This window comes from Dendropsophus ebraccatus, chromosome 13 (assembly GCF_027789765.1).
Source record: "Dendropsophus ebraccatus isolate aDenEbr1 chromosome 13, aDenEbr1.pat, whole genome shotgun sequence".
Lineage (NCBI taxonomy): Eukaryota > Metazoa > Chordata > Amphibia > Anura > Hylidae > Dendropsophus > Dendropsophus ebraccatus.
Window position 1 is genome coordinate 9,029,654 of NC_091466.1, and position 27,076 is coordinate 9,056,729.

Consider the following 27,076-nt stretch of genomic DNA (forward strand, 5'->3'; position numbering starts at 1 on the left):
CAGACGCCATTGCCAGGAAGAGCATGCTGGTGGCAGCAGTGACAGCCCAAGGGAGGAGCCCAGGTAGTCAGAGCAATCACCCCCATCATTGTGCATGGCCCCCCATCTGTAAGGTGCCAGCAGCCTCCTCACCCTCACACCCTGTGCCCCCTCCCATACAGCCCCCTGCCACCTCCCATACAGCCCCCTGCCATCTATCACTATAGCCCCCTGCCACCTCCCTATAGCCCCCTGCCATCTATCACTATAGCCCCCTGCCACCTCCCTATAGCCCCCTGCCATCTATCACTATAGCCCCCTGTCAGCACTATAGCCCCCTGCCATCTATCACTATAGCCCCCTACCACCTCCCATACAGCCCCCTGCCATCTATCACTACAGCCCCCTGCCATCTATCACTATAGCCCCCTGCCATCTATCACTATAGCCCCCTGCCATCTATCACTATAGCCCCCTGCCATCTATCACTATAGCCCCCTGCCATCTATCACTATAGCCCCCTGCCATCTATCACTATAGCCCCTTGCCATCTATCACTACAGCCCCCTGCCACCTCCCTACAGCCCCCTGCCACCTCCCTATAGCCCCCTGCCATCTATCACTATAGCCCCCTGCCATCTATCACTATAGCCCCCTGCCATCTATCACTATAGCCCCCTGCCATCTATCACTACAGCCCCCTGTCATCTATCACTATAGCCCCCTGCCATCTATCACTATAGCCCCCTGCCATCTATCACTATAGCCCCCTGCCACCTCCCTATAGCCCCCTGCCATCTATCACTATAGCCCCCTGCCATCTATCACTACAGCCCCCTGCCATCTATCACTATAGCCCCCTGCCATCTCCCTATAGCCCCCTGTCATCTATCACTATAGCCCCCTGCCATCTATCACTACAGCCCCCTGCCATCTATCACTATAGCCCCCTGCCATCTCCCTATAGCCCCCTGCCATCTATCACTATAGCCCCCTGCCATCTATCACTACAGCCCCCTGTCATCTATCACTATAGCCCCCTGCCATCTCCCTATAGCCCCCTGCCATCTATCACTATAGCCCCCTGCCATCTATCACTACAGCCCCCTGTCATCTATCACTATAGCCCCCTGCCATCTATCACTATAGCCCCCTGTCATCTATCACTATAGCCCCCTGCCATCTATCACTACAGCCCCCTGTCATCTATCACTACAGCCCCCTGTCATCTATCACTACAGCCCCCTGTCATCTATCACTATAGCCCCCTGCCATCTATCACTACAGCCCCCTGCCAGACAGCACTACAGCCCCCTGCCATCTATCACTATAGCCCCCTGTCATCTATCACTATAGCCCCCTGCCATCTATCACTACAGCCCCCTGCCAGACAGCACTACAGCCCCCTGCCATCTCCCTATAGCCCCCTGCCATCTATCACTATAGCCCCCTGCCATCTATCACTATAGCCCCCTGCCATCTCCCTATAGCCCCCTGCCATCTATCACTATAGCCCCCTGCCACCTCCCTATAGCCCCCTGCCATCTATCACTATAGCCCCCTGTCATCTATCACTATAGCCCCCTGCCATCTATCACTATAGCCCCCTGCCATCTATCACTATAGCCCCCTGCCATCTATCACTATAGCCCCCTGCCATCTATCACTATAGCCCCCTGTCATCTATCACTACAGCCCCCTGTCATCTATCACTACAGCCCCCTGCCATCTATCACTACAGCCCCCTGCCAGACAGCACTACAGCCCCCTGCCATCTATCACTATAGCCCCCTGCCATCTATCACTATAGCCCCCTGCCATCTATCACTATAGCCCCCTGCCACCTCCCTATAGCCCCCTGCCATCTATCACTATAGCCCCCTGTCATCTATCACTATAGCCCCCTGCCATCTATCACTATAGCCCCCTGCCATCTATCACTATAGCCCCCTGCCATCTATCACTATAGCCCCCTGCCATCTATCACTATAGCCCCCTGCCATCTATCACTATAGCCCCCTGTCATCTATCACTATAGCCCCCTGCCATCTATCACTATAGCCCCCTGCCATCTATCACTATAGCCCCCTGCCATCTATCACTATAGCCCCCTTCCATCTATCACTACAGCCCCCTGCCACCTCCCTATAGCCCCCTGTCATCTATCACTATAGCCCCCTGCCATCTATCACTATAGCCCCCTGCCATCTATCACTACAGCCCCCTGCCATCTCCCTATAGCCCCCTGCCATCTATCACTATAGCCCCCTGCCATCTATCACTACAGCCCCCTGCCATCTCCCTATAGCCCCCTGCCATCTCCCTATAGCCCCCTGCCATCTATCACTATAGCCAGGGTGGGATGTCTCCCCTCCAGTGTATATACTGCATCCCCAGCTCTGCCATCTCCCATCTGTAATATGTGTCACATTATACCCAGAAGACACCTTAGTAACTGCAGAACAACAACTCCCATCATAGCCTGAAGCATCACCAGCTTTGCCGCCTCTGCTATGTGTCACATTATATTCATATAGTATGGGAGGTGATGACCATGTGACACCCCAGTAATTGCAGAACTATAACTCCCATCATCCCCTGACAGCATCACCAGCACCTTCATCCCTTCATCTTGGACATCTGTTTTGTGTCAGATGATGTTCTGATTATCCATAGAATATGTGTCCTCTATTGGAGGGGGATGACCATGTGACACCCCAGTAATTGCAGAACAACAACTCCCATCATGCCCTGGCGGCATCACTAGCACTTCTATCTCCCACATCTGTTATGTGTCAGATGAGGCTCTGATTATCCATAGCATATGTGTCCTCTATAGGAGGTCAGGACCAGGTAGTATAAGGCCTGGGGGACCAAGTACAATGGTGCTTCCCAACCTGTGGCTCTCTAAACTACAACTCTCATCATGTCCTGACATCCTGGCAGCAGCACTAGCTCTTCTATCTCCCACATCTGTTATGTGTCTGATGATGTACTCGGTATCCATATAACATGTGTCATCAATAGAGGGTGAATCATCAGGCCTGTGGATCATGTGACACCCCAGTAATTGCAGAACAACAACTCCCATCATACCCTGGTAGCATCACCAGCACCTTTACCCTTTCATCTCTGACATCAGTTATGTGTCACATAAAGCACATTATATCCATATAATATGTGTCCTCTATGGAAGGTGATGACCATGTGACACCCCAGTAATTGCAGAACCACAACTCCCATCATCCCCTGACATCCTGACAGCATCACTACCACCTTCATTTCTGTTATGTGTCACATAATACATATCATATCCATATACTATGTACAGCCGGGCCTCCACAGCAATTGCAGAACAACAACTCCCATCATCCCCTGACAGCATCACCAGCACCTTCATCTCTGACATCTGTTATGTGTGACATGCAGCAGGTTATATCCATATAATATGTATTTATTGGAGACAAAGCATCAGTCCTGGGCCCCCTGTACAGCAACACTACAACCCCCATCATGAACTAGCTTCTTGCACGTGTCAATGCATGATGGGAGCTACAAGCTGTACAGGCTCCGTCTATTGCTTTTATTTGTTTCATTTTCATAATCCCCCCCCCCCTTTGTATGTTGCCTCCTTTCAGCTGTTTATAATGTAATGTTTATGTTGTTGTTTTTGGCTTTTTGTTTTTTCTATTTCATTTATTTGCTCGACTACTTGTACAATTTTGCACCAAATCGACCACATGGGTAAGGCGTATTACAGTCAGGTAATATACATGCGGAATCATCCCCCCTCCTAGAGACAAACAATTCCTTTCATACTGGTTATTACCCAAACAGTCTCCTTCCCCCAGTTCTCAGCTGCTGCCTTCTGCTGAAGACACAAAAATCTGTATGTGAGCTTTTCTCTCCATACAAATCTATAACTACAAAGTTATACAGATTTGTAATTTACTTCTATATTAAAAAAAAATCTACAGTCTTCCAGTACTTTTCAGCTGCTGTATGTTCTGCAGGAAGTAGTGTATTCTCTCCAGTATGGAGAGCAGGAGAGGTTTTCTGCGGTGACAGGAGAGATGAGGGATCTGCGGTGATGGGAACGCAGCATGATAAGCTATACGGCAGGTTATCTATTAGCTGTACGCCGTCACTATAGGAGATACAGCATCTGCCCCATTCATTGTGGACACATGATATAGATATAGATGGAGCATACACACTGTATACAGCTGTTTACTTAACCTTGTCCTGTTCCAATAAAGCAGGACATTTATCTTCCCCTGTTGTGCTGCGCACCCCCACCCCCCACTCCTTGCGCCCGGGCCGCCATCTCTCCCATTAACTCTTTATAGACGTGATTGTATAATGTTCCCTGTGCCGGCCTCAGTCTATATACTATAGAGGTCGTGTATAAGGACTACGCTACAGACACAACTCTGCTTTACTCTGCCGATTAGAATTAAGACTCTGTATAATAACAATGAAATCATATTGTATGCAGAGTTGCATCATTTAAAGGGACATTCCACTCAGACATAACTCTTGATATGTTGCTGTCTATGGTGAGACTAACAATTCCTTCCATACTTGTTATTATCTATTTAGTCTTCTTCCCCCAGTTCTCAGTTGCTGCTTTCTGCTGAAGACACAAAAATCTGTGTGTGAGCTTTTCTCTCTGTCTCCCCCTCCTCCCCCCTCCCTTCTGAGACGGCTGATGTAAACAAGTCCTTGGCAGGCTGTATCTGCGACAACTCCCCCGCCCTCCAGCTGCTGATTGACAGGTGACTGCCTCTACACGGCATGGATAGATAACTGCCAATCAGCAGCTGGTGGGTGGAGTTTTCCGCTTCTCATGAATATCCAGGACTACTGAGCTCACACACATAATGGAGAGGACTTCTTATTATCCATGTTATTCAGGAGAAGATCTTTGTATCAGCTGCAGAGAACAATGTGAGTGATACATTATTCTGCTCAGCTTCTCTGTCACTAGTTTATGCTACCCTGAGATAGGACACCATAAACCTACTGACAGAGTCTCTTTAACATTATGGGTATATATACAAAAAATATATATTTTTACTTTATTTTGCTTTCCCTTTAACCCTTCATATGACACTTGACCTCTTGATGTCTTGTACAATACAATGCAATACAACTTGTCAGATATTGTTTAGAGTCCATCAAGTCTGACCTATAACTTTACTGTGTTGATACAGACAGCAGGTGTCAGCTACTATCAGCAGCCAAAATTCACCATCAACGACCGACATCAGCAGTCACACTGATGTCGGCCATTAGCCCCTTTAAATGCATTGATCAGTGGTGATTGTGGCATTTAAAGGGATCAGTGGTGGGAATTTGCATTAGTCACTGACTGATCAACACCCCTACAATGGGACTTTGTTTTTTGTTTTGTTTTTCCCGACTTCACAAATGTTATTTTTTTTTTTTCTGTTTACCCATACATTTTATGGTAAAATATAAGTAAAACATTGCGGTGGCTATGGCTAATCCAATATATCATATTTACTGTATCCTCCCCCATGATCCTCTAAGTCTTCCTACCATGTTGTGTATAGTAGCATAGTACTGTTTATAGTAATATAGTATTGTGTATAGTAACACAGTAGTAACACAGCCATGTATCTATAGGATAACATTCGGCTTCTGGTCTTATAGGCGTCCATGTTTTCCTCCTCTGATACAAGCTCTTGATGCGTCTCGGGGCTCTCCATGTGTCTCGGGGCCCTCCATGTGTCTCTGGGCCCTCCATGTGTCTCGGGGCTCTCCCTGTGTCTCGGGGCTCTCCATGTGTCTCGGGGCCCTCCATGTGTCTCGGGGGTCTCCATGTGTCTTGGGGCCCTCCATGTGTCTCGGGGCTCTCCCTGTGTCTCGGGGCTCTCCATGTGTCTCGGGGCCCTCCATGTGTCTCGGGGGTCTCCATGTGTCTCGGGGCCCTCCATGTGTCTCGGGGCCCTCCATGTGTCTCGGGGCTCTCCATGTGTCTCTGGGCCCTCCATGTGTCTTTGGGCTCTCCGTGTGTCTCGGGGCTCTCCATGTGTCTCGGGCCTCTACGTGTGTCTCGGGGCCCTCCATGTGTCTCGGGGCTCTCCATGTGTCTCGGGGCCCTCCATGTGTCTCGGGGGTCTCCGTGTGTCTCGGGGCCCTCCATGTGTCTCGGGGCCCTCCATGTGTCTCGGGATCCTCCATGTGTCTCGGGGCTCTCCGTGTGTCTCGGGGCCCTCCATGTGTCTCGGGGGTCTCCATGTGTCTCGGGGCCCTCCATGTGTCTCTGGGCTCTCCGTGTGTCTCGGGGCCCTCCATGTGTCTCGGGGCCCTCCATGTGTCTCGGGGCCCTCCATGTGTCTCGGGGGTCTCCATGTGTCTCGGGGCCCTCCATGTGTCTCGGGGCCCTCCATGTGTCTCGGGGCCCTCCATGTGTCTCGGGGCCCTCCATGTGTCTCTGGGCTCTCCGTGTGTTTCGGGGCTCTCCATGGGTCTCGGGGCTCTCCATGGGTCTCGGGGCCCTCCATGTGTCTCGGGGCCCTCCATGTGTCTCGGGGCTCTCCGTGTGTCTCGGGGCTCTCCGTGTGTCTCTGGGCTCTCCGTGTGTTTCGGGGCTCTCCGTGTGTCTCGGGGCTCTCCATGTGTCTCGGGGCCCTCCGTGTGTCTCGGGGGTCTCCGTGTGTCTCGGGGCCCTCCATGTGTCTCGGGGCCCTCCATGTGTCTCGGGGGTCTCCATGTGTCTCGGGGCCCTCCATGTGTCTCGGGGCCCTCCATGTGTCTCTGGGCTCTCCGTGTGTTTCGGGGCTCTCCATGGGTCTCGGGGCTCTCCATGGGTCTCGGGGCCCTCCATGTGTCTCGGGGCCCTCCATGTGTCTCGGGGCTCTCCGTGTGTCTCGGGGCTCTCCGTGTGTCTCTGGGCTCTCCGTGTGTTTCGGGGCTCTCCGTGTGTCTCGGGGCTCTCCATGTGTCTCGGGGCCCTCCGTGTGTCTCGGGGCTCTCCGTGTGTCTCGGGGCTCTCCGTGTGTCTCGGGGCTCTCCGTGTGTTTCGGGGCCCTCCATGTATCTCGGGGCCCTCCGTGTGTCTCGGGGCTCTCTGTGTGTCTCGGGGATCTCTGTGTGTCTCTGGGCTCTCCGTGTGTCTCGGGGCTCTCCGTGTGTCTCGGGGCTCTCCGTGTGTTTCGGGGCTCTCCATGTGTCTCGGGGCTCTCCATGTGTCTCGGGGCTCTCCATGTGTCTCGGGGCCCTCCATGTGTCTCGGGGGTCTCCATGTGTCTTGGGGCTCTCCATGTGTCTCGGGCTCTCCGTGTGTCTCTGGGCTCTCCGTGTGTTTCGGGGCTCTCCGTGTGTCTCGGGGCTCTCCATGTGTCTCGGGGCCCTCCGTGTGTCTCGGGGGTCTCCGTGTGTCTCGGGGCTCTCCGTGTGTCTCGGGGCCCTCCATGTGTCTCGGGGCTCTCCGTGTGTCTCGGGGCTCTCCGTGTGTTTCGGGGCTCTCCATGTGTCTCGGGGCTCTCCATGTGTCTCGGGGCTCTCCATGTGTCTCGGGGCCCTCCATGTGTCTCGGGGGTCTCCATGTGTCTTGGGGCTCTCCATGTGTCTCGGGCTCTCCGTGTGTCTCTGGGCTCTCCGTGTGTTTCGGGGCTCTCCGTGTGTCTCGGGGCTCTCCATGTGTCTCGGGGCCCTCCGTGTGTCTCGGGGGTCTCCGTGTGTCTCGGGGCTCTCTGTGTGTCTCGGGGCTCTCCAGGTGTCTTTCCTTTGCCCTCTCAGTTCACCTCTCTCCATATTCATGAAGTGATTCATTTGGTTCAGCGTGAGGATTGTGGCCAGAGATGTAATAGACACCATCCTGCTCATTATGTATTGTTCCTGGTATCTGTCAGACCCCTTAGATGCAGTGGTCACTACTGACTGCGGCATCAGAGGGGTTAAACTCTCATAGACCCGTCATATTGTTCTGCGATCAGGAGCACAGGATGTTTAGATGGGGATTGTATAGAACACGGATGGGGAACCTTCTGCTTTCCAGTTGTTGCAAAACTACAATTCCCATCATGCCTGGACAGCCATGGCTGTCCAGGCATGATGGGAGTTGTAGTTTTGCGACAGCTGGAGGGCCCCTTTCCCTGGTCCAGAGCATAGCACAATGTGAAGCCCCCCTGAAGAACACTGCGCAGCGGTTGGGAAGGGGTTAAATATCTAAAGATCTTCCGTCAGATGTGAGTTATTTTTATCTGGGCGCGGAGGAAGCGCCGGCTCTTAATTACAGTTGTCGAGCAGATCCCGGCACACGAGCCAAGCCAGGGATGGTTGCCAGGCTCTGTCTGTGGTCGGCGGCCGTAATATCTCATCCCCAATGTCTTAGATTAGTAAAAAGCTGCCGAGAAGCCACAAAGAGTATTAAGACTTCGCAGCATGTCCACCATGTGAGGCCGGCCGACAGGACCAGGGTGCTCCTGTATGATGCCGGGTGTCCTGCTGGGTGTGAGGGACCAGGGTGCTCCTGTATGATGCTGGGTGTCCTGCTGGGTGTGAGGGACCAGGGTGCTCCTGTATGATGGCAGGTTATCATGTCCTGCTGGATGTGAGGGACCAGGGTGCTCCTGTATGATGCCGGGTTATCATGTCCTGCTGGATTTGAGGGACCAGGGTGCTCCTGTATGATGCCGGGTTATCATGTCCTGGTGGGTGTGAGGGACCAGGGTGCTCCCGTATGATGGTGGGTTATCCTGCTGGATGTGAGGGACCAGGGTGCTCCTGTATGATGCCGGGTTACCCTGCTGGATGTGAGGGACCAGGGTGCTCCTGTATGATGCCGGGTTATCATGTCCTGCTGGATGTGAGGGACCAGGGTGCTCCTGTATGATGCCGGGTTATCATGTCCTGTGAGGACCAGGATGCTCCTGTATGATGGTTATCCTGCTGGATGTGAGGGACCAGGGTGCTCCTGTATGATGCTGGGTTATCATGTCCTGTGAGGACCAGGACGCTCCTGTATGATGGTTATCCTGCTGGATGTGAAGGACCAGGGTGCTCCTGTATGACGAACCACTTTATACTTTATAGCCCCATATTGAGGATGAGCATGGGAGGGATGCCTGAAATTATGTGACTTTTTGTTGTGGAGTTGGTCTCTGCAATCGCCCCCCTCCACCACCTTAACACCACATACTCATATAAACTAATGGGACATATGGAAAGAAACAACTGTGCAGATAGAAGTCCCGGTCCATGGCTCCCCGGTCATCTGCCGTGATGATTACGGATGGAGCGGGGAGAGGAGATTACAGTTTGGGGATTGTTTATTTCCTTCACCACCGGCAGATGTCGATTCCCGGGCACTGAGCTCTCATCACGCAGAGTCAGGAAGTCATTGGATTAGCAGCTAAACCGGCCCGCGCTCCATCCGACAGAGAAGACTTCATTTCCCACGGGAGAAAGGTCCGGAAATGTGTGATTACAGCCAGAGCTTCAATTAATGAAGATTATAATGAGAAAAGGCGGCGAGGTGTAATGGCGTATCACGGAGCGAGAGAGCGCCACGGCTGTATCCAAGGAGGGGGGAGAGAGCGCCACGGCTGTATCCAAGGAGGGGGGAGAGAGCGCCACGGCTGTATCCAAGGAGGGGGGAGAGAGCGCCACGGCTGTATCCAAGGAGGGGGGAGAGAGAGCCACGGCTGTATCCAAGGAGGGGAGAGAGAGCGCCACGGCTGTATCCAAGGAGGGGGGAAAGAGCGCCACGGCTGTATCCAAGGAGGGGGGAGAGCGCCACGGCTGTATCCAAGGAGGGGGGAGAGAGCGCCACGGCTGTATCCAAGGAGGGGGGAGAGAGTGCCATGGCTGTATCCAAGGAGGGGGGAGAGAGCGCCACGGCTATATCCAAGGAGGGAGAGAGAGCGCCACGGCTGTATCCAAGGAGGGGGAGAGAGTGCCATGGCTGTATCCAAGGAGTTGGGAGAAAGCGCCACGGCTGTATCCAAGGAGGGGGGAGAGAGCGCCACGGCTGCATCTGGGGAGGAGGGAGATAGTGCCACAGCTGTATCTGAGGAGAAGGGAGAGAGTGCCATGCCTGCCAAACAGAACACCAAATGGGATTCTTTTTTGCCCGCCGCTGTTGTCTCCCACCCTCACCGTCCGTTGCAGAGCAGCTGCATGCAGGACATGAAGACAGTCACCTGCCGGCAACCCCGATGTTCCCTTCCACGGCTTCTTGATGCAGGCAAAGCATCAAGAGGCCCATCACCTGAAGCCATACCTGTTGTCCCCTACTGCCAAATGTAGCTGCACATAGTCATCCATTATCCCGTCATCTGCCACCATACCGTACACTGTCCCTGCTGTGCTGTATGAGTGTGCTGTATTGAGCTCCCCCTGGTGGTCGGAAGCCTCCATACTATACGCTGTCCCTGCTGTGCTGTATTAGTGTGCTGTGGGGAGCTCCCCCTGGTGGCCAGAAGCTGCCATACCATACACTGTCCATACTGTGCTATATGAGTGTCCTGTGATGAGCTACCCTTGGTGGCCAGAAGCCGCCATAAAATATGCTGTCCCTGCTGTGCTGTACAAGTGTGCTGTGGTGAGCTCCCCCTGGTGTACGGAAGCTGCAATACTGTCCCTGTTGTACAAGTGGTCCAGTAACTATTGTGGGAGATGATTACAGTCTCCAGACTGTACAGTATATAATAAATGTCCTTTTTAGGGGATGTCTTCTTCATGGAAAAATAAGACAAAAATAAGGCAAATCTTTCGGAGCAAAAATGTAAATAAGAGATTGTCTTATTTTGGGGGAAACAGTGTATGTATGGCCACCTATACAGAAGACTGAGCAGTTTTGAGTTTGTTTCATGTTAGTTTTTGACAGGACTAACATTCTTTTTATGGTCTTACTTCCCAGAAATCTGATGGACGAAGAAAATTGTGAAAAAGAGAACATAGTGCTGAGTAACTTAACACCAAACACAGCGACCCTGCAGAAGGTCCACCACTGCTTTCCAAAAGAGTCCCCCACCTGCCCCCGAGACCGTCTGTCTACCTCTGGTCACTATCAGCAACCATCAATGAGCAGATCCAATGGTCAGCTGTCCCCCAGTGCATGTGAGGCACGTCCCCATCAAAAGTGCTGCCACTGCAACCACCAGGAGCGCAAGCTGAGCTACACCGTGCCGCAACTGCCAGGGCACGAGGACCTTAAGACGCTGTGCTCTCACCAGTCCAGCATTAATACTTCCACCGATCTTTCCCATCAATCCGTGGGCTGTATCTGGAAGCAGTGGGACAGTGACCGAAGGGCCAAACAGCCGCTGCAGCACCATGTAGTCACTGTAAGGTAAGACCAACAGTAGGTGTTGTGATGTAGGCTTTGTGTATTATACGCTGCCACTATTTAAGTACACACTCTATTTCACCTGTACTAATAATTACATAATATACTATTATTGAGTGATCCTCCAAGTTATTTCTATTAGGGATAACTGTAAGGTGAAGAGATTGCAAATGGAACACAAGGCTGTAACATCCTGGCACTACCGCCACTGAGTGCCATTTAGGCTAAGGCCACATGAAGACACAGCCAAAGAATATTATGTATCAGAGTTAACAAAAGTGAATGTGGCTGCTTCATGACCCATCTTTTGGCACAACCAGATAGCAACTGGTGGCCATGAGCACATTCACTTTTATTAGCTGTAATGTGTCTTGATACAGACATCAATGTCGCCCCAGCCTGGTAGTACCAGAGTACATGGATATTTTATTACCTCTTTTATGTTTGTCATTATACTAATATTGTGTTTTGTTATTTTTGAAGACATGATAAAGCGTTCCGGATGCCAAAAAGGTACGTGAAGAAGTATCTTTCTATAGTGCTGAGTATGTTTTACTGTCAGAGACAGCCATTACTTTTTTTTACAGCAGGACTCCTAGCGTGAAGTAGACCAATGCCGCCCTAGGGCTGCCAGGAAAATGTGGATACAGCTTCTGGCCTATACTATGTTCATGTTTTCCTGGCAGCCCTAGGGGGGCATACAATTTCAGGGAGTCAAGCACTGATTGTTCGGGTTCGGATAAAGTTGCAGAACGCAAACATTTTAACAGATCCGTTCAACACTAGTCTCCACTTGAATTGCTCAGTTTTTTTAATGTGCCAAAGTGGTAAAAAGAAAAGTATATACTTTAAAGAAGTTAAATTGAAAATGGGTTTATAAATGCTTTCTAAATGTCAGTTTTCTTGTGATCTGCAGCTACTCGCAGCTGATCAGTGACTGGCCTCTCCCCGTCTTGGCCGTCTGGTTGCTCCTTATTCTGGTGTGTACTTTGGCGGGACTTCTGGCTGGACGTCTGCCAGACTTCTCCAACCCCCTGATGGTGAGCGTTCCGTCCATGTGTTTCGGGCTTAGGGCAGGAAGCAGCACCTGTTCTACTGCCTGCCCCATATACAATGCTGACATTAGGAGCAGAACACATTATATATCCAGAGCAGGAGTCACACCTATACATTTCTCCTTGGCACCTTGCAGGGTTTCGAGCCCAGAGATACGGACATTGGAAGGAAATTAATAACGTGGAAAAATATACAAAGCAACACGGGCTACAGAAAGGTTTTATCCCTCTATCCGCATGGGGAGAAAAGCAGGTATGGTGGAATTAGGCAGCTTGTTATGTAATTCGTGGCTTAAAGTGATTAAAGGGATATTCCATGATGGCATATTATGTTGTGCAGAACATAATTTCTTAGTAGAGTAATAGAAATAATAATGTTGCTGTTACAGAGGTGTTATGGCGCCCCCTGGTGTCCTCCTGCTTCCCAATCTCCTGTAATACATCCAGGGGGGCGCCATTAACAAGTATATAGCAGCTATATCTACCAGCAGGATTTTATTATCAATATTCCAGTTGTTACATTTTGCACATAAGGGAAATATAGATATAATTGTGGGACCGACTATAAAGATTAATGATATTACCTGAAGCATGAGGAAGAGGAATATGCTTGTTGTGTCACACACCTTCTTACTGCATGGTCTGCACAGTCATGGCTGCAACTGAGCTTTATAGCAATTAATAAAAGAGTACTCACCCTTCCCATCTATCTCCGTCTGTCTATAGGGAGTACTCACCCTCTCCATCTATCTCCGTCTAGTTGTAGGGAGTACTCATCCTCTCCACCTATCTATCTATAGGGAGTATTCATCCTCCCCAACTATCTATCTCTGTCTATCTATAGGGAGTACTCACCCTCCCCATCTATCTCTTTCTAGTTGTTGGGAGTACTCATCCTCCCCAACTATCTCCATTTATCTATAGGGAGTACTCATCCTCCCCAACTATCTCCATTTATCTATAGGGAGTACTCATCCTCCCCAACTATCTCCATTTATCTATAGGGAGTACTCATCCTCCCCACCTATCTATCTCTGTCTGTCTATCTATGGAGAGTACTCATCCTTCCCATCTATCTATCTATCTATCTATCTATCTATCTATCTATCTCCATCTGTCTATCTCCATCTATTTATAGGGAGTACTCATCCTTCCAAACTATCTCCATTTATTTGGAGGGAGTACTTATCCTCTGCACTTATCTATCTCCTTCTATCTGGAAGGAGTACTCATTCTCCCTACTTTTCTTACACATGCAAAAAAAATTACATAAAGGAATACTCACCTCACTGACCCCCAACCACTGCTGTCCCAACAATGACCACTAAGCAGCACTTCCTGCTTCACGAGACCACCCCTAAAATTGTACTTCAGCTTTTGCCACTGAAGAAACAAGTGCCTGTGTAAGACCAATATACTGTATGTATAATTTCTACTCATCAACTATACCACAGCTGTGTCTGTCCTGTTATATTGTGTGGGGCTGTATTATTATTAGCCGGGTTGTTATTACAGACATGTAGCGGGTGATATGCAATAGGACGTTAATCATTAATCCCATGTAATTGTGCACTGCTCGGACCATCACGTGCCGTCATAGTGTCCATGTACTGGTGATAAGTGCTGCTATAGACGCCTGTATATATATATATATATATATATATATATATATATATATATATATATACACACACACACTACCTAGGGAAATGATGCCTGTGTAATGTGTAGCTCTATGTATTTGTCAGCCTGGATAACCTGGACTTCAGCAGAAGAAATGAGAAGCTCTTCCAGATCACCAAGAGAGACACTCGTCACCGCAGAATGGTGGATCAAAAGGATGGGGTGGACGGCTTCTTCTGCGGACCCCCATGTAAGTGCTGATATATAGGGATGGGGCGTTACATGTGTACAATGTGTATAGCCAGTGCTAGGGGTGATGGGATATCAGAACTGTATGGTCTTGTTGGGCAGAGGGGTACAGCAACCCCACACAACACCATGAAAAGTATCAGTACAGAGACCACCGACCACCAAAAGGATCGGGCATACTGACATCCAATGTACACGACCCTTCTCTCCTGAGAAATCTAAGGAAGCCCTTATAACTTTAACCTTCAGCCCAAAATAGTCAATTTCAGACAATTTTGAAATCATTTTTAATAGAAATGTTCTTTGTTTTTTTCTAGCCAAAAGCTATTCGCAGCTTGTATTCATGTCCAAAACCGCGGGAAGTTTATGGAACCTGCAGGCAATCCAATCCATGTGCCGTATAGAAAAAGAGAAGGTCAGTACCACATGCTGCATCGTGCCTTAAAGGGGTTGTCTGGTCAATTTAGAACTATGCAGACATCATGGCTAGTGACAACTAACAGGGCGTAGTCTGAGCCCACAATCATTTCTGTTTGTCCTCTTTCCCTGCCAACCTATGTGGCTAAACAACCAAAATTGTGTTTACTGCCAACCAAAATTGCATAGAAATAGTTTTTACACTTTATGTCCACAAATGATTTAGATCCTGTAATAGACCATGGTGTGGACCCGCTGGGGGATCCAACTGGTTCAACTTAGGACCAAACTCAGGAGCAGAATCTAGGCCCCATCTATGTTTTCATCCCTTTATCCACTCTAGGAAGTGGAGGCTGGACTTCTGTAGCTAGCGGGTACCAGGTCCTCATGTGGGCTGGTCTGATGGAGCAGGTGGCACCTTGGGTCAGACAAGAAAGTATAGTCAGCAATCAAAGTCAAGCAAGGGTACCAGGGGTAGGAGCATGGAGAGGTTACCAGGGAAAGGAGCATGGAGAGGTTACCAGGGACAGGAGCATGGAGAGGGTACCAGAGACAGGAGCATGAAGAGGTTACCAGAGACAGGAGCATGGAGAGGTTACCAGGGGCAGGAGCATGGAGAGTGCACAAGGGTCAGGAGCATGGAGAGGGTACCAGAGACAGGAGCATGGAGAGGTTACCAGGGACAGGAGCATGGAGAGGTTACCAGGGAAAGGAGCATGGAGAGGGTACCAGAGACAGGAGCATGGAGAGGTTACCAGAGACAGGAGCATTGAGAGGTTACCAGGGGCAGGAGCATGGTGAGGTTACCAGGGAAAGGAGCATGGAGAGGTTACCAGGGACAGGAGCATGGAGAGGTTACCAGGGGCAGGAGCATGGAGAGGTTACCAGGGAAAGGAGCATGGAGAGGTTACCAGGGAAAGGAGCATGAAGAGGTTACCAGGGACAGGAGCATGGAGAGGTTACCAGGGGCAGGAGCATGGAGAGGTTACCAGGGAAAGGAGCATGGAGAGGTTACCAGGGACAGGAGCATGGAGAGGTTACCAGGGGCAGGAGCATGGAGAGAGCACAAGGGTCAGGAGCATGGAGAGGTTACCAGGGGTAGGAGCATGGAGAGGTTACCAGGGAAAGGAGCATAGAGAGGTTACCAGGGACAGGAGCATGGAGAGGTTACCAGGGACAGGAGCATGGAGAGGTTACCAGGGAAAGGAGCATAGAGAGGTTACCAAGGACAGGAGCATGGAGAGGGTACCAGAGACAGGAGCATTGAGAGGTTACCAGGAACAGGAGCATGGTGAGGTTACCAGGGAAAGGAGCATGGAGAGGTTACCAGGGACAGGAGCATGGAGAGGTTACCAGGGACAGGAGCATGGAGAGGTTACCAGGGACAGGAGCATGGAGAGGTTACCAGGGACAGGAGCATGGAGAGGTTACCAGGGACAGGAGCATGGAGAGGTTACCAGGGACAGGAGCATGGAGAGGTTACCAGGGACAGGAGCATGGAGAGGTTACCAGGGAAAGGAGCATGGAGAAGTTACCAGGGACAGGAGCATGGAGAGGCTACCAGGGGCAGGAGCATGGAGAGGTTACCGGGGACAGGAGCATGGAGAGGTTACCAGGGAAAGGAGCATGGAGAAGTTACCAGGGACAGGAGCATGGAGAGGGTACCAGAGACAGGAGCATGGAGAGGTTACCAGGGGCAGGAGCATGGAGAGGCTACCAGGGACAGGAGCATGGAGAGGTTACCAGGGGCAGGAGCATGGAGAGAGCACAAGGGTCAGGAGCATGGAGAGGTTACCAGGGTCAGGAGCATGGAGAGGTTACCAGGGGCAGGAGCATGGAGAGGTTACCAGGGGCAGGAGCATGGAGAGGTTACCAGGGGCAGGAGCATGGAGAGGTTACCAGGGGCAGGAGCATGGAGAGAGCACAAGGGTCAGGAGCATGGAGAGGTTACCAGGGGCAGGAGCATGGAGAGGTTACCAGGGGCAGGAGCATGGAGAGGGCATAAGGGTCAGGAGCATGGAGAGGGTACCAGGGGCAGGAGCATGGAGAGGGTACCAGAAACAGGAGCATAGAGAGGGTACCAGGGGCAGGAGCATGGAGAGGGTACCAGGGGCAGGAGCATGGAGAGGGTACCAGGGGCAGGAGCATGGAGAGGGCACAAGGGTCAGGAGCATGGAGAGGTTACCAGGGTCAGGAGCATGGAGAGGCTATCAGGGGCAGGAGCATGAAGAGGCTATCAGAGACAGGAGCATGGAGATGTTACCAGGGGCAGGAGCATGGAGAGGTTACCAGGGGCAGGAGCATGGAGAGGTTACCAGAGGCAGGAGCATGGAGAGGTTACCAGGGACAGGAGCATGGAGAGGGCACAAGGGTCAGGAGCATGGAGAGAGTACCAGAGACAGGAGCATGGAGAGGTTACCAGGGGCAGGAGCATGGAGAGGCTACCAGGGGCAGGAGCATGGAGAGGGCACAAGGGGCAGGAGCATGGAGAGGCTACCAGGGGCAGGAGCATGGAGAGGGCACAAGGGGCAGGAGCCTGGAGAGGTTACCAGGGGCAGGAGCATGGAGAGGGCACAAGGGTCAGGAGCATGGAGAGGCTATCAGGGGCAGGAGCATGGAGAGGCTATCAGGGGCAGGAGCATGGAGAGGCTACCAGGGGCAGGAGCATGGAGAGGCTACCAGGGGAAGGAGCATGGAGAGACTACCAGGGGCAGGAGCATGGAGAGGTTACCAGGGGCAGGAGCATGGAGAGGTTACCAGGGGCAGGAGCATGGAGAGGCTACCAGGGGCAGGAGCATGGAGAGGTTACCAGGGGAAGGAGCATGGAGAGGTTACCAGGGGCAGGAGCATGGAGAGGTTACCAGGGGCAGGAGCATGGAGAGGTTACCAGGGACAGGAGCATGGAGAGGGCACAAGGGGCAGGATCCTGGAGAGGTTACCAGGGGCAGGAGCATGGAGAGGGCACAAGGGTCAGGAGCATGGAGAGGTTACCAGGGTCAGGAGCATGGAGAGGTTACCAGGGGCAGGAGCATGGAGAGGTTACCAGGGGCAGGAGCATGGAGAGGCTACCAGGGGCAGGAGCATGGAGAGGTTACCAGGGGAAGGAGCATGGAGAGGTTACCATGGGCAGGAGCATGGAGAGGCTACCAGAGACAGGAGCATGGAGAGGCTATCAGGGGCAGGAGCATGAAGAGGCTATCAGAGACAGGAGCATGGAGATGTTACCAGGGGCAGGAGCATGGAGAGGTTACCAGGGGCAGGAGCATGGAGAGGTTACCAGGGGCAGGAGCCTGGAGAGGTTACCAGGGACAGGAGCATGGAGAGGTTACCAGGGACAGGAGCATGGAGAGGGCACAAGGGGCAGGAGCCTGGAGAGGTTACCAGGGGCAGGAGCATGGAGAGGGCACAAGGGTCAGGAGCATGGAGAGGCTATCAGGGGCAGGAGCATGGAGAGGCTATCAGGGGCAGGAGCATGGAGAGGCTACCAGGGGCAGGAGCATGGAGAGGCTACCAGGGGAAGGAGCATGGAGAGACTACCAGGGGCAGGAGCATGGAGAGGTTACCAGGGGCAGGAGCATGGAGAGGCTACCAGGGGCAGGAGCATGGAGAGGCTACCAGGGGCAGGAGCATGGAGAGGTTACCAGGGGAAGGAGCATGGAGAGGTTACCAGGGGCAGGAGCATGGAGAGGTTACCAGGGGCAGGAGCATGGAGAGGCTACCAGGGGCAGGAGCATGGAGAGGTTACCAGGGGAAGGAGCATGGAGAGGTTACCAGGGGAAGGAGCATGGAGAGGTTACCAGGGGCAGGAGCATGGAGAGAGCACAAGGGTCAGGAGCATGGAGAGGTTACCAGGGGCAGGAGCATGGAGAGGTTACCAGGGGCAGGAGCATGGAGAGAGCACAAGGGTCAGGAGCATGGAGAGGTTACCAGGGGAAGGAGCATGGAGAGGGTACCAGGGGAAGGAGCATGGAGAGGTTACCATGGGCAGGAGCATGGAGAGGCTACCAGAGACAGGAGCATGGAGAGGGTACCAGAGACAGGAGCTTGGAGAGGCTACCAGAGACAGGAGCATAGAGAGGGTACCAGGGGCAGGAGCATAGAGAGGTTACAAGGGTCAGGAGCATAGAGAGGCTACCAGAGACAGGAGCATGGAGAGGCTACCAGAGACAGGAGCATGGAGAGGGTACCAGAGACAGGAGCATGGGGAGGTTACCAGGGGCAGAAGCATGGAGAGGTTACCAGGGTCAGGAGCATGGTGAGGGTACAAGGGGCAGGAGCACAGAGAGGTTACCAGGGGTGGGAGCATGGAGAGGTTACCAGGGACAGGAGCATGGAGAGGTTACCAGGGACAGGAGCATGGAGAGGTTACCAGGGGCAGAGGCAGGAGCATGGGGAGGTTACCATAGACAGGAGCATGGAGAAGTTACTAGGCACAGGAGCATGGGGAGGCTACTAGACACAGGAGCATGGAGAGGCTACTAGAGACAGGAGCATGGAGAGGCTACCAGGGACAGGAGCATGGAAAAGTTACTAGGCACAGGAGCATAGAGAGGCTACCAGAGACAGGAGCACAGAGAGGTTACTAGAGACAGGAGCACAGAGAGGTTACTAGAGACAGGAGCACAGAGAGGTTACTAGAGACAGGAGCACAGAGAGGTTACTAGAGACAGGAGCACAGAGAGGTTACTAGAGACAGGAGCATGGAGAGAGGTTACCAGGGACAGGAGCACAGAGAGGTTACCAGGAACAGGAGCATGGTGAGGTTACCAGGGGTGGGAGCATGGAGAGGGTACCAGGCAGGGGCAGATTATCTTTACCATAGGCCCCGGGCTGTTCACCAAGCCTGGGCCCCCCCCACCCCACTGTAACTATGGCAGCACTAGCCTTGCGTTTATAGTACAGGACAGATAATGTCATGATGTCCTAATTTGTGCAAAATTGCCATTAAAAAACTGATTTTTTTTTGCAAATCATGGCGGAAGTGTAGCCAGTAGACAGTACACCACTGAAAGTATAAGTCTTATTGGGTGGTCATGGGCCCCCCAGGAGCTCAGGGCCCCGGGCTGCCGCCCGAAACGCCCCTATTATAATCCACTACTGGTACCAGGGGCAGGAGAATGGTGATGGCAGGAAGGAGAGCAGGGAGAGACAGGACTATGAGGACTATGAGGGGTTTTTTGTTTTTATTGTAAAGAAAAGTATTAATTCCATTAAAGAGAGGACCAGTAACATAGTGAGTAGAATCTTGATCTTTTTTTTTACATTATATAATGACAATGTTTGTCTCTGTTCTCTCTGCAGATCCGTTCACATCCTACCTTCTCGGAGCTGTGCGAACGCAATGACAACAAGGAATGCTGTCCTAGCTGGTCTCTTGGAAACTACATATCTGTCATGTACAACCGGACGTCCTGCCTGGAAATCACACAGAGCGACATTTCCCACACGCTGGTTCTGCTGCGTTCCTGTGCGCCAAACTATCACAGCGGGGCCCTCACCCCTTCCTGCATAGGGTCACGTACCGAGAGGGAAAAACATTCCCAGTGTGCCAAAGTGCCTGAAAAGTGCACCCGATCCAGCGCAGTCTATCAGCTGCTCCATTTTCTAGTAGACAGGGACTTCTTAAGCCCCCAGACCACAGATTACCAGGTCCCGTCGCTGAAGTACAGCTTGTTGTTCTCACCAGCCAAAAAAGGAGCCTCCATGATGGACATTTACGTGGACAACTTGGAGTCCTGGGAACTTTTTGATAATTTTACAGCAATCACCGGAATGGACTTGGGGATAAAGCAGAAACTTTTCCAGCACTACCTTGTCTTGGATACCGTGTATCCCGTCCTGGCAATATTGTCTATTTTTCTAAGTATGTCTTTTTACCTACGTTCCTTTTTTATCACTTTTATGGTCCTGATGTCGGTTGTGGGCTCGCTGATGATCTCCTTCTTTTTCTATAAACTGGTCTTTAGAATGACTTTCTTTCCCTTTGTTAACCTGATCGCCATCATCATCCTTAGTAGTATATGCGCCAACCATACCTTTGTCTTCTTGGACCTTTGGAATCTCAGTAAGATACAGCACTCGGCAGCCGGCATGTTACAGTGGGTGAAACAAACTATGCACCATTTTGTATATCTTATGTTAGTATCCTGCTTGACCACTGGAGCTGCTTTCTATGCCGGTTACCTAAGTAGTATTACCTCAATTCGTTGCTTTTCCATTTACATGGGAACCTCTATACTAGTCAACATGGCGTTCATGATAACGTGGCTGCCTGCCACCATGGTCCTTTATGAGAGATACATTATTGTCAACTGCGCGTACAAATCTGAAGATTACTGGAACAGCAATGGGCACAAAAGAGTTTTTTTCAATTTTTACCAAAAACTTAAGAGTATACATGGCACCTTGTCCGAAACATCGAAACTGCTTTTCGAAAAGCTCCTTCCATGTGGAGTAATAAAGTTCCGGTATATCTGGATTTGCTGGTTCGCCGCACTGGCGGCAGGTGGTGTCTATATTGCCTGCGTGAGCCCAAAATTAAAGCTGCCATCTTCAGACATGTCTTCGGTTCAGATGTTTCGGCTGAGCCATCCATTCGAGAGATACGATGCCGAATACTGCCACCAGTTCATGTTTGAGCATCAAGAACATGGAGAAGGTCAACACATGCCTATAACACTTATATGGGGGATCATGCCTGTGGATAATGGAGACCATCTAAATCCGGCCATGAATGGGACTCTCATCAGGGATACTGCTTTTAGCATCCACACCGCCGATAATCAGAGATGGCTTATGGAACTTTGTCAAAAGGTGAGAAACCAAAGTTTTTACTTTCCCGATCAGAATAAAAAATCTAACATTTGCTTCATGGAGGACTTCCACCGATGGATGGAAAGTCGGCAGTGCTCGCAGAGTGACCAGAACCATAATCTATGCTGTAACCAATTTTCATTTCCTTACTCAAGAGACTTACTTCTCCACTGCATCAAAATGATGGTGACGGAACAAGGGGGCGGCGCTGGTCCCGAGGCCTATGACATTGGAACCAGATTTGATGCCCAAGGGAACCTGACCGCCTTGGTTCTGGAATTTCAGACGATATATCACTACAGCTTCAACTATAGCATAACCAGGAAATTCTACAATACCTTAAACAAATGGCTCATGGATGAGTTAAAGAACGCTCCTCGAGGGCTGCAAAATGGATGGTTCACCAGCAACCTTTCCCTGTTTAACCTCCAGCATACATTAAGCACGGAGATCATGATGATAACCGGCTTTGCGGTAGCAATTTCATTCGTAGTTCTACTTCTAACTACATGGAACGTGTTACTGAGTTTATTTTCGGTGGCTGCCATCGGAGGATCGGTTCTGGTGACTGTCGGCCTCTTAGTTCTTCTGGAGTGGCAATTAAATGTTGTAGAATCCCTGTTTGTTTCGGCAGCCGTTGGACTCTCCGTGGACTTTACAGTAAACTACTGTATTTCCTATCATCTATGTCCCCATTCTGACCGCCTGAGCCGCGTGGCATACTCCTTAAAGCAAATGAGTTGTGCCACGGCAATGGGAGCCGCCAGCTTGTTTTCTGCTGGGGTAATAATGTTGCCGGCCACGGTGTTGGCATACAGGAAACTGGGAATATTCATCATGATGATTAAATGCATTAGCTGTGGCTTCGCCACCTTCTTTTTTCAGTCGCTTTGTTGCTTTTTTGGCCCAGAAAAGAACTGCGGACAAATACTGTGGCCTTGCACCAATGTCTTAAGGGAATGTCCCCATGACCCAAGAGTAAATGGCACCTTTGCTTGTAGTGGACATGAGAAGCAGAGTCGGTTAAGGAAGGTCCAAGAATCAAACACAGAAAATGAACAATACGAGCTTCAGCCTTTAGCCCGGAACTTAAGTGATAGTTTCGACAACAGTACCACAACTAGTAAACTCTCCAAACGCCCATCCATCCTATCGGAAGACATGCAGCTATCCGATAATAAGTGCCACCGATTAGGATCTCAGCACAGTCAAAAAGAAGATCCAGATTTCCAGGGTAACACAATGGGGAAGAAAGGTTTTAACCAGTATCCCGCTTTGCAAACCTCTTCTCCCTACAGACAGAGTAGCTTTGACGAGAAGACAAAGTCCGAACAATCGTGCACTCGATGCGTTTACCAGAGGATGAACAGTAAGACCTGGAATGGATCTGTGGTGGATCACGACCACATACATGACACACGTTGTCGAAAGCAATCAGGTGACTTAGATAGTGCCAAAAGCTCCAGTCCTGTGAACTATTCCCCCGAGAGGAACGTCCGTATGTTTGAATATTCCAGGTGCCTATGTTCGGTGGGTAGCTCCTTCGATGCCCTTGACTCCAACGAAACTTGTCTTAGTGATTTTGACCAGACTTCAAAACTGGCTGACTCAGCAAGATGCTCCCCCGACTTTCTTGATGTACCCGATTCCCCCTGTCACGGTGAAAGGGGTCATCTGAACGGGAAGAGAGAAACATTAAGATTGGCTCTACGGGAAACCGTGTTTGATTCCCCTACATCCTCCAAACAGACTAATATGTTATGGAAAATCCAGTCGAACCAAGATGCCGACCCCCCAGTTGTTCTTCCTAACAGCAAACCAGACATGCCTGATGTGTGGATTAAGAGGACTAATGATCATAGTTCGGGCTGCATTAGTTGAAATCTTCCTATGCTACGTAGAAAGTGTTTCTAATAGTCCAATGTCCTGTGGGTATTGCTAGAAAATACTCCTGTATTTCACTTAAGGCCTCTCCTGATCTTTTAGTATTGTTTTTTACTCGTGGAGGTCATTTGAGGTCATTTACCTTCCAAATCAGGAATATCAGTGATGCGAAGGCTAAAATTATTGGACCATAGGGGGCGGTATGATAAATGATAGTACCCAGAGTCTAATGTGGTTTGAAGGAAAAATAAAATTAGGGCGGATGTTCTAGACAACTAGACACAAGTATCACAGAGTTCCCCACCTAGGATCATACATGTATAAGGGCCTACTCTATGGCATTAGACTTGACAGCTGATCCCTGATGGTTTCATGTTTGTTTTCATGGCCGTAACGCTTTATATATCAACTTTAAGTATTTCATTTATACTTTTGTGTAAATTCACAATTTGTTCTTGCATGTATGATAAATTGTTTGTATTGTGTGATGACGTCAAATGACAAACTAGATGGGGGAAACTTTACTAGACGGGATAGTCACTAAAGAAGCCATATTGGAGTAATGCTAAGGAACGTATGGTGGACTTTATTTTAGTTTCTCTACCGGCTGATCTCATCTAGGATCAGGTCCAAGCTTTTGTCTAATTTTCGAGGAAAACATCATCAGATGTATGCTGCCTGAACCACAGGCAGCTTAAAGCAGGGATAGTTTACCTTTGTACAAGTATGTATAGACATGCTCATAGTCAAAGAGGTTCCAGAAGGCTTGTCCCCATCCACAAGGGTCCTGTTTGATTGGGTTTTCCCCATTTGTGTATATGGAGAGATCCATCAATCAAGGCCAGCTGGGCCGAGAGAAGATGCCAGCGACAGCCTTGGTGACTCGGAGGCCCAGGCTTCATAAATATCATCCTCATATAGAAGAAGCCTGTCAGTGTTTAGGCAGCATGAAACAAATGACAGGTTCCAGTAAGTAGGTTTTGACCCTTCACATCCACATGCAAGCTTACGTATTCTGAATCGGGTCAGGGGATATAAGCTGCTGCCAGACACTTCTGGTGGTGGCTGATCACCTTACAAACAAAAGAACTGGGCAGGAGAAGTATAACATTCCAGATTCTTCTAATCTCCAACATCTGCCATAGATAGAGTCAGGAGTCTACCCTACACATCAGATGCTTGGCTGATCCCCCCAAAAGCGTGGGGTTAAGCCAATTTAATCTAACGTGTATGTCCATCTTAAGACTTCCTTCAATATAATATGACTTGTTTGATCAAGAGAAGATAAGTCTCATGTCAATGAAAACACATTAGCTGACCATCACAGGAGTGAAATATGATGTCCAAAAAAGAGTTTAGAGAAGAGTCCAACAAAGAAAAGGAGCTTGAACGTTTTCTCTTGACTCTTCTTGAGCAACACCACAGTATCACAGACACTACCAATGACCCAATGACACCTCATTTACAGGAGTAGGGAGTAAAATAAGAAATGGGCCTTTGGAAGTTGTGTAGGATCTTTTACAGTGTATCTTTGAAAGAAGGAGATAAGGTTACTGAAGAAGGGCTAGGCACGCCAAAGTCTCCTCCTCTAGTTTGTCTTTTGGAGAAAAGTAGATTTGCTAACTTTTTTCCATTACTTGAAAAATGAGTCCATCTTTAATTAGAGTAGATGTTGATACCAACCCGCTTCCCTAAACTGTATTTAAAGGTGGCCATACACCTTCAATAGTTCAGCAGACAGCCGTCGCTCCTGATTCCTCCATACTCTAGAACCATTGGCTTCTCATGTGAGGAGAGGAGGGGTAAGCTGCCATCAGACACCACCACCATAGGGACCATAGAGAACCATAGGGTTGAGCAGTAGAAATCCAACATGGAGGTTTAGCAGTCTCTTCACTAATGTGTTTGCCACTTTAAAGTATCCATCTACTCAACTGGTACTAATGATGGGGGGGGGGGGGGGGGTTGGAGAAGACTCTTATTTGGCCAATATGACATAGTTTTCTACCTTCTGGTGCATACAAGTATTAGAAAAAGCCATAGCTGAATAGGCCAACCACTCTCCAGTCTGCCCCAGTGTATCGGCTACTATAGGGTATGTGCCTTTTAAACAGGCGACCTTCAACTCTCCCAGGGTTTGGCTTCTCCACTGAAGATCACATTCTAGCTTTTATCATCAAACCATACCCCATCCCTGCTTCATGCTATGTATTCCTCAACTGAAGGCCATGGTGTACCTGTGGATCATGAGAGCGCCAGCAGTACTAAACGCATAGCAAATCTCAACTACTCCAGATGGATGGCGGCAAAGATGGCTTATTCCAAGTTCTAGAATCAACAGTGTTCTAGATTCCTTTGTCAAGCCAAGTCCCTTAATTGAAGGGAAGGAGAAACATGTAATTTTGAAAAAGCTAAAAAAAAAAAAAAAAAAAAAGGTCAAAAAATTTGTGTGGACATAGACTGGTTGGAGTGAGTTACTGAATGGCCAGGCAAAAACTAACTTATACAGCTGATGCAAATCTACAACCTCAGGCTGCCAGGACACAATGGTCTGCAACGGATGGCGAGCTCTGCTATGGAGACACATAAATACACAGATATACAGGTCGCGTAGCTTTTAGGGTCTCATTGAGGAACAACTACAAGAGTAACACGTTGTAATTCATTATAAAGTATATAAAAAACATATAATTCAAATGGGTACACTGAAACATAACTTTTGATATGTTGCTGCCCATGGTGAGAATACCAATTCCTTCCATACTTATTATCTATTTAGTCTCCTTCCCCCAGTTCTCAGCTGCTGCTTTCTGCTGAAGACACACAAATCTGTGTGTGAGATTTTGTCTCTGTCTCCTCCTCCCCCTACTCCCCCCTCCCTTCTGAGACAGCTGATGTAAACAAGTCCCTGACTGGCTTAATCTGCAACTTTGTAGCTTCTTTGTAATGCTGTGAGATCATCAGCTCCCAGCATTACAAAGAAGCTAAAATGTTGCAGATAAAGCCTTAAAGTTTGCATCAACCGTCTCAGAAGGGAGGGGGGAGGAGAGGGAGACAGAGAGAAAGGCTCACATACAGATTTTTGTGTCTTCAGCAGAAAGCAGCGGCTGAGAACTGGGGGAAGGAGACTGAATAGATAATAACAAGTATGGAAGGAATTGTTAGTCTCACCATGGGCAGCAACATATCAAAAGTTAAAAGTTATGTCTGAGTGGAATACCCCTTTATTATTCATATATATTTTTATATGTATAATTTTTGTCAGTATTTTTTATGTGTTTTTTTTTTACTTCTCCATTTTTCACTATCTTTTACACATTTATGCAAAAAAAAAAAAAAAAAAGTGGTGACTCTTTGTGTGACACAACCCTGACATGAACTATTGTCATCCAATGCATCCTTAGCAGATGATGTTGGGTAAAAATTCATGCAAATAAAAAAAAGTTTTTAAGATTAGTAAAGCAACAAAAACCTCTGGGTACGTGTTAGCCTGTGTAATGTTGTATAACATTTCAATGATATTTACTTCTATATGTAACCTTCTTATATTTCATAGGACTCTGTAACAATGTGCTCCATAAATATCATTTTATTCTGAACAATCTCTTGCTGTGATTCCTAAATCTTCTCAAGTCTATGGGGGAAAGTCTGATAAACATTTTTGGGGACGTTATGATTGAACATTGGGATTCGAACGATCGGCTTCCCATTGAAATTGAATGGGAAGCCGATG

General features: G+C 49.6%; 1 protein-coding gene across 1 annotated transcript; it reads left to right on the plus strand.

The window, feature by feature from the left end:
* DISP2 (dispatched RND transporter family member 2) lies at positions 1 to 25,278 on the plus strand. The gene is made up of 8 exons (XM_069951118.1): positions 1 to 63; positions 10,874 to 11,305; positions 11,786 to 11,815; positions 12,219 to 12,342; positions 12,495 to 12,610; positions 14,106 to 14,230; positions 14,547 to 14,644; positions 19,948 to 25,278. The coding sequence occupies exons 2-8, from the start codon at positions 10,881 to 10,883 to the stop codon at positions 23,338 to 23,340; spliced, it is 4,311 nt and encodes a 1,436-aa protein (XP_069807219.1). The 5' UTR covers positions 1 to 63; positions 10,874 to 10,880; the 3' UTR covers positions 23,341 to 25,278.
* Positions 25,279 to 27,076: the final 1,798 nt, after the last annotated feature.

Excerpts from the sequence above, each read along its gene's own strand:
- DISP2 (XM_069951118.1), top strand. The coding sequence starts at position 10,881 with ATGGACGAAGAAAATTGTGAAAAAGAGAACATAGTGCTGAGTAACTTA. Across the intron at positions 14,231-14,546 it reads CTTCTTCTGCGGACCCCCAT|CCAAAAGCTATTCGCAGCTT; the intron begins GTAAGTGCTGAT and ends GTTTTTTTCTAG. Across the intron at positions 14,645-19,947 it reads GCCGTATAGAAAAAGAGAAG|ATCCGTTCACATCCTACCTT; the intron begins GTCAGTACCACA and ends TTCTCTCTGCAG.